The sequence below is a fragment of the Trachypithecus francoisi genome, unplaced genomic scaffold (assembly GCF_009764315.1).
Source record: "Trachypithecus francoisi isolate TF-2019V2 unplaced genomic scaffold, Tfra_2.0 Lachesis_group17, whole genome shotgun sequence".
In the NCBI taxonomy this organism is placed as follows: Eukaryota; Metazoa; Chordata; class Mammalia; order Primates; family Cercopithecidae; genus Trachypithecus; species Trachypithecus francoisi.
This window is the reverse complement of record NW_022681462.1, coordinates 52,737,818-52,747,637: the sequence shown is the minus strand read 5'-3', so window position 1 is coordinate 52,747,637 and position 9,820 is coordinate 52,737,818. Positions and strand designations below refer to the sequence as shown.

General features: G+C 44.3%; 1 protein-coding gene across 8 annotated transcripts in view; it reads left to right on the top strand.

The window, feature by feature from the left end:
• SPTBN1 (spectrin beta, non-erythrocytic 1) overlaps positions 1 to 9,820 on the top strand; it is a 213,945-nt gene that overhangs the window by 133,872 nt on the left and 70,253 nt on the right. For 6 of the 8 annotated variants that reach the window (XR_004428292.1, XR_004428293.1, XM_033175702.1 and 3 more), the window contains one exon: positions 9,305 to 9,456. Coding sequence is in view for 6 of the 8 variants with exons in the window: in XM_033175702.1 (XP_033031593.1) it covers positions 9,305 to 9,456 (152 nt within the window). In the remaining 2 variants the exon portion in view is untranslated. Of the gene's footprint in view, positions 1 to 965; positions 1,003 to 3,759; positions 3,817 to 9,304; positions 9,457 to 9,820 lie in introns of those variants that run through there. The other 2 variants (XM_033175703.1, XM_033175704.1) reach the window with 2 other exon arrangements.

Here is a 9,820-nt window from a genome sequence, read left to right as displayed (position 1 = left end):
TTCACAGTAGTCCGTCACAGGGAGGACTTCAGTCAAAAGATTAGTTTCCTTCCTCTTGCTGCCTCAAGATAACAGTTGGATTCTCTGTTATCAAAATAGCCAGCTGCCTGTTTCCGGCTTCCTGCTCTGTGTATTTTGCATGTTACTCATGGGAAATGATTTATTTATTTTTTCAAACTAAGGCACATTAGGGGGACTCCACCCTACCACTGTTCTTTTGTTTTGAGTTAGGATCCTTTTTTATTCTTTAAAACAATTCAGGAATTGAATTTTAATAGATAAATTGTTATAGTTGGTATAAATTAAGTCTTGTGACAATTGGCCTGTTTGGGTCATGTTTAAATAATGTTGTAATATATTACAATAATGTCCTAATCATACTCTTGTGTATTTTGCAACTTCACTTTACCACACAGGTATGTGGTGGCAATTGCCCAAAGGTAAAAGAAGCAAACAAAAAATGAAATTTGTCAACATTTTTGGTTGGCTCTGGACCCATTTTAGTCTGAATGACAGCACTACAGAATTGCATTTTTATCCGTATTTCAGACATTGAGGAAAAATTGCAAGAAGCAATTCAGCTGTCAAATATTTTTAGTGCTATACAGTGACAACATTTAACTGCCTAGGGCCTGTCTTTGTGATTTGAAATTTCCCTCCTCCTCAACAATTTCAGTGAGACCACCACCACCACCACCAAGATTTATTAAGAAACTAGTCACTGGGCACTGGAGGTTTGCTGATTCATTCAACAAATGTTTATTGTGCACCTACTTTATGTCAGGTATATGCTAAAGCTCTAAACAGGAATAGGATTGGGCCTTTGCCACTGAGCCAACTGCAGGTTAATTGAAGAGATGGGACACAGGATGTATAAGAAAAAGATAAGAGACCACATTGGTAGAACTAATCTTGGCTGCATCTTAAAGGAAGGGTAATAGAAAACTGCCTTCCAGGTTAGAAGAATGATATAAGCAAAGATGGGGAAAAGCAGCGTGCAAGGTGAGAGTTCAGAGCATGAGAGTAAGACCTGTTAGGTTGGAACAAAAGACGGTGTGTCAGGGAAGTTCCCAGATGAAGCTGATGTCTTAGGAGAGCCCATTTGGGACGTTTAAATGCCAGACTCAGAGATCTGGACTGTCTTCTGTATAGCTGGGGTCCGTTGAAGGTTTTGGTGCAGTGCTGCAACTTTGAAAAGCCACTGTTTGAGGAACATGACTATGGTAGTGATATTTAAGGTGGATTCGAATTGGAAGAGAGGCACAAGGCAGGGGGGTTCAGGTGGGGTCTGAAACCACCCAAATTTTGGTGAGCTTTGTTCAAAACACACAAAAATACATTGCCAAAATTATTCTCTTAGCAACTGATATTGTACTTCTTTGTAATGTCTTTTTGTTATTTTTTAACTTTTTATTTTGTATCCCCAGCTAGATTTCTAGTTAATTGAGGGTAGGAGACTTTATCTTAGACACAGAGTTCTAGGTACAGTATGCACTTTGTAATGTTGAAGCTCACGAATACCCTCAATTTCAGATTAGTCAGCTAACACAGTATTACCGATTTAAATAGTGGGGATATGTTCATGGGAGGATTGCTTCCTCTCCTTTGGATTTCTTCTTAGCTTCCATCCCTGTAATTCCTTTCTCTCTTACTTTGAACCCAGATCTACACCTAACTTAACTATATGTCTGTGCAAAGCAAAAACTACACGATTGCCGTCTCTTACATAGGGGGTAGGCCATTATCTTAGCACAATTGAAGAGCCTGATAGAAAATATTATTGGGTTATACCTGCAGGTTCAGACTACTTGAAAAGTAAAAGGAAGATTCCTTCTGTTAAGCCAGGTATAAATTCAGTCTTTAGGGGAACAATGAATAGGATCTTTTGACAGTTCCTGATTCTATATTAACCTTTTTTTCCGTCCAGGGATGTTCCATGCCTTCAGGCTTTCCTTCATTCCTGGCTCCCATCCCTTTCCATAACCAGAACTGTGGCATATGGTGAATATAGTTGTGTTTGGCACTCTGTGCTGAGGGTATTGCAGAAAGATGCCGTACAATCATTTCCATCATGCAATGCTCTTCTGCTCATCAAAGCTATTTCTGTATCCTGTGACTTGACTCACACTAACACAGTGTTCATTTTTTTGGTTATAGCAAATTCTCCAGAGTAAATAAATATGGGGCTGGGTGCAGTGGCCCACACCTGTAATTCCATCACTTTGGGAGGCCAAGGTGGGAGGATCATTTGAGACCAGGAGTTTGAGATCAGCCTGGGCAATATAATGAGACCCTATATCTACCAAAAAAAAAGAAAATGTTAGCCAGGTGTGACGGTGCATGCCTATCTGTAATCCTAGTTACTCTGGAGGTTGAGGTGGGAAGATTGCTTCAGCCCAGGAATCCAAAGTCACAGTGAGCTGTGATCACACCCCTATACTCTAGCTGGGGTGACAGACTCCTTCTCTAATAAGTTCTTTGGTTAATTGATTTAAAAATATGAATTTAAAAATTATATAGAAGCATTACAGCCTTTCAATATTTATCACAGTCATTCCTGAGAAGCAAAGAAGTAGGTGTTATGCTTCTAGAAGAGGATGATGATGGAGAGAATATTCATAGTCCTTTGTTTTAACCATTAAGCAAATGTGTTTCTCGGTACTAAATACTTCATCCTTTTTTTCCTTTTTCCTTTTCTTTTTGTTTTTTTGTTGTTGTTGTTGTTGGTTTTTTTATGAGACGGAGTTTCACTCCTGTCGCCCAGGCTGGAGTGCAATGACTCCATCTGGGCCCACCGCAACCTCCACCTCCCAGGTTCAAGTGATTCTCCTGCCTCAGCCTCCCGAGTAGCTGGGATTACAGGCATGCGCCACCATGCCCAGCTAATTTTGTATTTTTAGTAGAGATGGGGGTTTCTCCATGTTAGGCTGGTCTCGAACTCCTCCTGACCTCAGGTTTTCCACCTGCTTCAGCCTCCCAAAGTGCTGGGATTACATGCATGAACCACTGCGCCCGGCTACGTCATCCTTTTTTTCTAATACATCTTCTGAGAATTTCAAGTTGTTTATCAGAAACCAAACAACAAAAGATAGTGGAATCTCAGCACATGACAGGAGAAGGTGTAGCTATGCATTTTAATCCCTCTTGCCTGACTAGAGTGGGAGAGACAGAGCCAAGGACCTCACCACTACTGGCTGGTGACACTTAGCAGCCCTTAACTCCACTGAGCCTTGGGCTTTGCTGGAGATAACTAGCGCCCCACCTACCTGATAGTTTGCTATGAAGATGTAGTGAGCTTTGAGAAAGTACGAAGTGCTATTCAGATGCATGGCAATGTTATTGCAGACACCATCTTACAAAATTCTGTCTGTAGGAAGGAGCACCACACTAGGATTTCCCTTATAATTTACGCCTTCTGGGAATCAGAATCTGATGTAAATGTTGCCACTCACTTGAGGGTGGGTTTCTTAACTCAGTAGTTCTCATTGACAGTAGTTGGCTAATTTATTTATCTCTGAGCCTGTGGAACTACAGGCTGAGCTGGTTGGGTCTTTACACTCAGAACTACTTCAGGTTCCTAGGTTCTTGGGGCTCCAAAGACATTTTGGTAGAATTTGTGGTCCTGAGAAGCTTATTTTGAGACCATTGTTAGGAGCCCTCCTTTCTGTCTCCCACCCCTGTCATGTCACAGAGACTGCCTCACCACGCTTCTCCCATGAAGGACTGCTGGTTCTTTTTGTCCTTTTTTCACTTAGTTTTCCACTTTCCTCCCTGGACTGCCAGAGCTGCAGCTGCCTCGAGTCCTGGGTTGTGTTGGTAAGTAAGTGATGTCCAGGCTGCTTAGAGGTGGGGTCCTCAGGCGTGATCTTGGATCCCACTTGTACCACATTGGATAGCATTGCAAGGAGGGGATGGTGAGAAGTGTTTGAACCTGAAGGCCTTTACGTGGAGAAGTAAGGAGACCTATTCTGCATACTCTGAAGGTGGTACAAGCCTTACTGGGCCACAGAGATAGGTCTAATCTTGATGGAGACACCATCCCAACAGATGGAGAGTTACCCAGTAATGCAGCAGACCCTTTACAAAATAAGGACTTTCCTTAGTTAGGATGGTGAGATGATGGGTAATTCTAAGTCTTGTATCATGCAAACACTTTTTTTGGGGTCTTTTTTTGTTTGTTTTTTGAGACAGAGTCTCACTCTGTCGCCCAGGCTGGAATGTGATGGCATGATCTCAGCTCACTGCAACCTCCACCTCCCAGGTTCAAGCAGTTCTCCCTCAGCCTCCTGAGTAGCTGGGATTACAGGCGCACACCACCACGCCCAGCTAATTTTTGTATTTTTAGTAGAGACGGGGCTTCACCATGTTATTTAGGCTGGTCTCGAACTCCTGACCTCATGATCCTCCCGCCGGCCTCCCAAAGTTCTGGGATTATAGGCATAAGTCGCTGCATCTGGTGGAAACACTTTTTTAAATGTTGTAATGAGACATTATTGCATAGTGAGTGAGAACCCGGGCTCTGGAGCCAGCCTGCCTGGAGAGTTGTTAGCTCCTACCTCATAGGGCAGTTGTGGGGATTATAAGTGCAGTTAGCCCTCCGTATCTGCAGATTCCTCATTTGTGGATTCAGCTGATGACAGATCGAAAATATTTGGAAAAAAAGTAACAATACAATAGAATGTAATACAAATAAGATGCAATATGACAACTGTTTACACAGTACTTACATTGTATTTGTTATAAATAATCTAGAGATGATCTAAAATATACAGGAAGATGTATGTTGGTTATAGGCAAATACTATACCATGTTATATAAGGGATTTGAGCATAAGAGGTTTGGTTTCTGAGGGAGGTCCTGGAACAAATTCCCTGTAGATCCTGGGATTAGATACTGAAGGACGACTGTGCCTGGGACATAGTAAGTGCTCAGTGAATGCTGTAATTATATTTTAATAAAAAAGAAAAAACAAGTCATTTTCTTTCCATACAACTATTAAGCAACCTTCTGCCACACACATAATTTCCTCATGTTCTGGAATTTTTAAATAGCTGGCCCAGGTGTTAAAGAAGGGATTTTTTTGAAAGAAAAGTAATTTAGGTAAGTTCTAAAGCTTGTTCAGTCCTGAAATTTTACGATTCCATGACCCTCTGGGAAGTTTCTTTTTTTGAGACAGAGTTTCGCTCTTGTTGCCTAGGCTGGAGTGCAATGTCACAATCTTGGCTCACTGCAACCTTTTTCTCCTGGGTTCAAGTGATTCTCCTGCCTCAGCCTCACAAATAGCTGGGATTACAGGCCCACCTGGCTAATTTTGTATTTTTAGTAGAGATGGGGTTTCACCGTGTTGGTCAGGCTGGTCTCAAACTCCTGACCTCAGGAGATCCACCTCTCAGCCTCCGGAAGTGCTGGGATTACAGGCGTGAGCCACTGCACCTGGCCAATTTCTTAAATGTTTTGAATTAATGAGACTATTTCTTTGCTGGAGAAAAGGAGACGAAACTAATTTAGAGCAGTTACAACACTCTGGACACTTTGACGTGCACTTTATCTCCTCTTGTTTGGTGCTCAGCAGTCTTTAGATGAGTCCTTATAATATGTAAGTTTAGTAAACTGCAGGAGGGTAGGGGGGGCAAATACAGCTGAGAGATACCCCCAGACGGCAAGGGCACAGAAGTGCTTGTTCCTTGGAGGCACCACTTACCAAGTTTGGGGCAGGGCTGGCTGGGAACCTACTCAAAGGTTTATCTGCATCACCTTCTTGGAGAGGACTTGATAACAGCAATACAAGGCCCAGAAATGGTAAAAGGAGAATGGAAATGGTGTGAGGCACAGAAGTGTCCACCTCGCATTGCCCAAACCCAGCCCACCCCGGCTCCCTGCTGCTGGTGCTGCTGCTCCTCTGCCCTGCAAAGAGCGTGCCCTTGGTGGCATGAGTGGGCCTGAAGGCAGGGCATTTCTGCTGCCTTCGAGCTGACCTGCAGATCATCAAAGAGAATGATGAAAGAATAGCAACCCAACTGGGGGGGGGGTGCTCTCTGGGGAGTGTATTCCAAGATTTCTCAACCTTGTACTGCTGATATTTTGGGCCGGATAATTCTTTGCTGTGGGAGCCATCCTGTGTACTGTAGGATGTTTAGCAGCATCCTGAGCCTCTACCCTCTAAATGCCAGTAGCATCTACCCCTGAATCGTGACCATCAACAATGTATGCAGACATTGCCAAATTGCTAAATGTGCCGAGGAATCAAAATTGCCCCTGCTGGAGAACCTTGGGTCTAAATAACCAAACCAGTATGGAGCTTGTAAGTGCTACCTTCTTGTATCACCACGGTTACTTCATGCTCATAGGGCTGGAAGTCGGCTCACTGCCCTCTGCTGCCCCAACACTTCCTCACACGGCTAGCCCCAGTCACGGCAGCTTGAGCTTGGAAGCACTCCTGGATTGCCTTTCATCATCCGTGCCAAGGGCCTCCTGCTCCTCCTCAGATGTCTGGCCCATCTCCCCCAGCCTTCCTGGGTGGGGAGTGCAGGGGTGATGTCATTGTGCCTTTCCAGGAAGGGTGGAACAAAGGAGGGGAGTCCCCAAGGACACGCAGCCTCATCCTCTCCTGAGCCACCGAGTAGATTTCTTTTCCCCTCTGTCTCCCTCCTTCTGGCTTCAGAAGTATTTGATGTTCACCAAGCGCTTCATTGTAAGAGGACACGCTCGTTGGCTGGGGCTTTATGTGTCTCTGTTGAGTCCATTTCCTGCCCCTCTTGTGTTATGAGGGTGTTGATTCTGGTCTGGTCCCTGGATGGAATCTTCTGTGTCTTTTCCAGTGGCGGGGTGTGAACCTGAGGAACTTAGACCCTGCGTGATTTTTCCAGCACTCTTGCACTTCCCGGGGCCTGCTCCTGACTCTGAGGAGAGTTAGAAGGAAGGGGAACAGGAAGAGAGGGCAGGAATGCAACAGCTTATTTTTTTTATTTTTGACATCTCCTCCCCCTCTCCTTTCCTCCCATCTACCTTGAGTTTCTAAGAACCGTGGTAGCCCTGGGGAGCCCTCCCAGCACAGATCTCAGTCTATTTCAGCTCTCTTCTCTGCACCCACCCATGACCTCTCCATTTGCTTCTCTGTGAGGAGGAAGGTTGGAGTTGGGCTGTAACTCTTTAGAACAGGGCACTAAGGAAGTCTACTGACTGTTGTTTCTGGCAAATCCTCAGAGTTTCCTTGTAAAGGAAGCTGTTAATTTAAAACCTGAAAGAAGTTGAGGTGCTCCTTTAGTGAGTAATTCACCCAAAAGTGACATTTTGTGCTCGTTTATTTAGAAATACTTTAATCCAAGCGGGTTTTCATTTTGATCTTGCTCCCTTGCTTCATTAAAGACATTTTCTGACTCCAGTATAATGCATAAAGGATTTTATAATTCACAAAAAAATTTGTTAACCCTAAATACATATAAACTAGGAGTTAACTTGCCTCCTTGATAAGAGGCCATCTGTGAAATGCACCTTATGTATTTTGCTCTAGACCTGCTCTTTCAGAACGGCCAAGCTTAGCCCCAGAATTACAGCTTCTGAGTCACTGTAGTAAAGTTGCCATCCATCACAATGATTGCATGATCAATAATGCATGTAGTATTTTCTGTAGGACCTGTCATGATGTTTTTGGTGCAGCTCCTTCTTCACTGCAGCCTGCCTCTCACTGTCTTTTTCTCCTTCTCCTAATCCTGTCCTTTTTGTTCCTGTGTTCTGGTTGGCCTTTGTCCCTCCTTCTGTCTGGATGGGTAGTTCCTTTTTGGGAAAGGCAGGACCTCAAGGAGCCGCTGACTGTAGCAGGTGGCCAGGGATCTTGGCAGGTGCCCCAGTTGACTCTCCTGCCAGGTCGGCAGCTGTAAAACCTCAACCAGTGTCATCTCTGCCTCATTCCCTCCCTGTGGTGGGTGGTGGAGTCAGTTCAGCAAAGCCTTCAGACAGACCTTCCCAGGGTGTTGGGCTGTTTGCTCTCCTTCTGGCCAACCTGAGAACCCAGTACTCTCAGGCTACTGGGCACATGCCTTATTAGCAAGGGTGGCTTTTTAGTTGTTACCCCGCCCAGTGGTTTTGAAATATATGCCAAATTGTTGAGCTATCTGCCTTTTTTGTAGATTCATGCATAATCATTTTTGTGGTTTGGGTTTGCACTAGGAGTAGGTTTTAGCTTCTTGGCATAAATTCATACTGGTGGAACTAGATATAGGGTATGTAACATAGAGAACAGAGTCAGGAATATGAGTGGCTGGATCCGGGGCATATTCTGTGGATGTCTGTTGAAGGTCTTCAGCGACCTATGTTTCGAACATTCCGCAGAGGCAAGAAGTTTGAAAGCCTGTTTGTATGGTATGTGAAGGCCAGTTCTGGGCAAATATGTCTAGAGTTTTATACTTTAAATTGGACAATTTGATCACTGAGCCTTGAAAAACGTGTAACACTGTTTCCTGGATGACTTGAATGTACAACAATAACACTTTAGACCATAAATCAACAGTTGCCTTTTCAGCGAAGGATCACAGTATGGAGATTATAGTTTTCTTCTCCTTTTATAGAAGAGAACATTGAATCCTCTGTTGAATCACATTTTTTGATGAAACCCTGGGCCCAGACCCTGCTTTCCTGTTGCCTGCAATGTCTTTGCACTCTACCATGTTGCCTGCCATTTTCTTTGTTGTTCATGGTGTGTGTGACTGAGCAGGTGAAGGGGGTCATTGCAAATCAGTGTCATGAGTGAATTTACCTTGACCAGTGTTGCCCAATCCTTTGTAGATGAGGGAAGCAGTTTTCTGCTGTTGCTTGAGATTTCCTACCCTACACCCTTTCATATACTTACCTTTCGGAGGAATAATAGCTATAACATGTACGTTGGAAATTTTACCAGTCAAGTATTATGGTATAGGGCAGGACTGCAAAGGACCTTGTTGTCATCTGCATCCTGCTGCCACTTCAGCAGGGATGGGAGAAAAGAAAGAGGAGCAAAGGATATTCTGCTGGCAATGGTCCAGGGAGCTCACATGTTTAAGGACTGGACAGTTCCTACGCAGATGCTCCTTGACTTATGAGATTATATCCCAGTAAACCCATCGTAAAGTCAAAAAATTATAAGTTGAACCATCAATAATCAGTGTTCTTTCTCAAAGATATGACCACAGTTAAGGGGTGCTAAGTAGAGGTGTCCTTGGAGTTCAGTTTTGCTGACCTTCCTCTGGCTGGGGTCTTGTGGCCCTGCTAGCATGTGCCTGCTCCTGGCAACGTGTGGTCAGTGGTAAAACAAGTTCTGCTCTGCTTGCAGATGAGCGTGAAGCCGTACAGAAGAAGACCTTCACCAAGTGGGTCAATTCCCACCTTGCCCGAGTGTCCTGCCGGATCACAGACCTGTACACTGACCTTCGAGATGGACGGATGCTCATCAAGCTGCTGGAGGTCCTCTCTGGAGAGAGGCTGGTGAGTAGGGATCTTAGGAAGCGCCGTGCATTGTAGTTGGGAAAACATTTTTGAAAAATCAAATGTGGACTTGTCTCCTGTTGAATTCTGCAGTTAATGATTGATAGTTTTGAGGAGAATCTTGAGAAGTGAGTTGAGCGCTTCACAGAAAGCCTTAGTGTCACATTCCGAGCCTGGGTGATGTTCTTGAGCTGTAATAAAGCCGCTTCATTCTGGTAATTTGCAAGGTTGCCACCTTTGGTCAGAAAGAACTTGGCTGGGGTCCCTGTTAAACAGGGCATGGTGCTGGAATTTGAAGGGCCAGGCTTGGGTGCTGGTTTCTAGACGAACCTGTGTCCCACATGAGATGATGGAATGTTTTCCA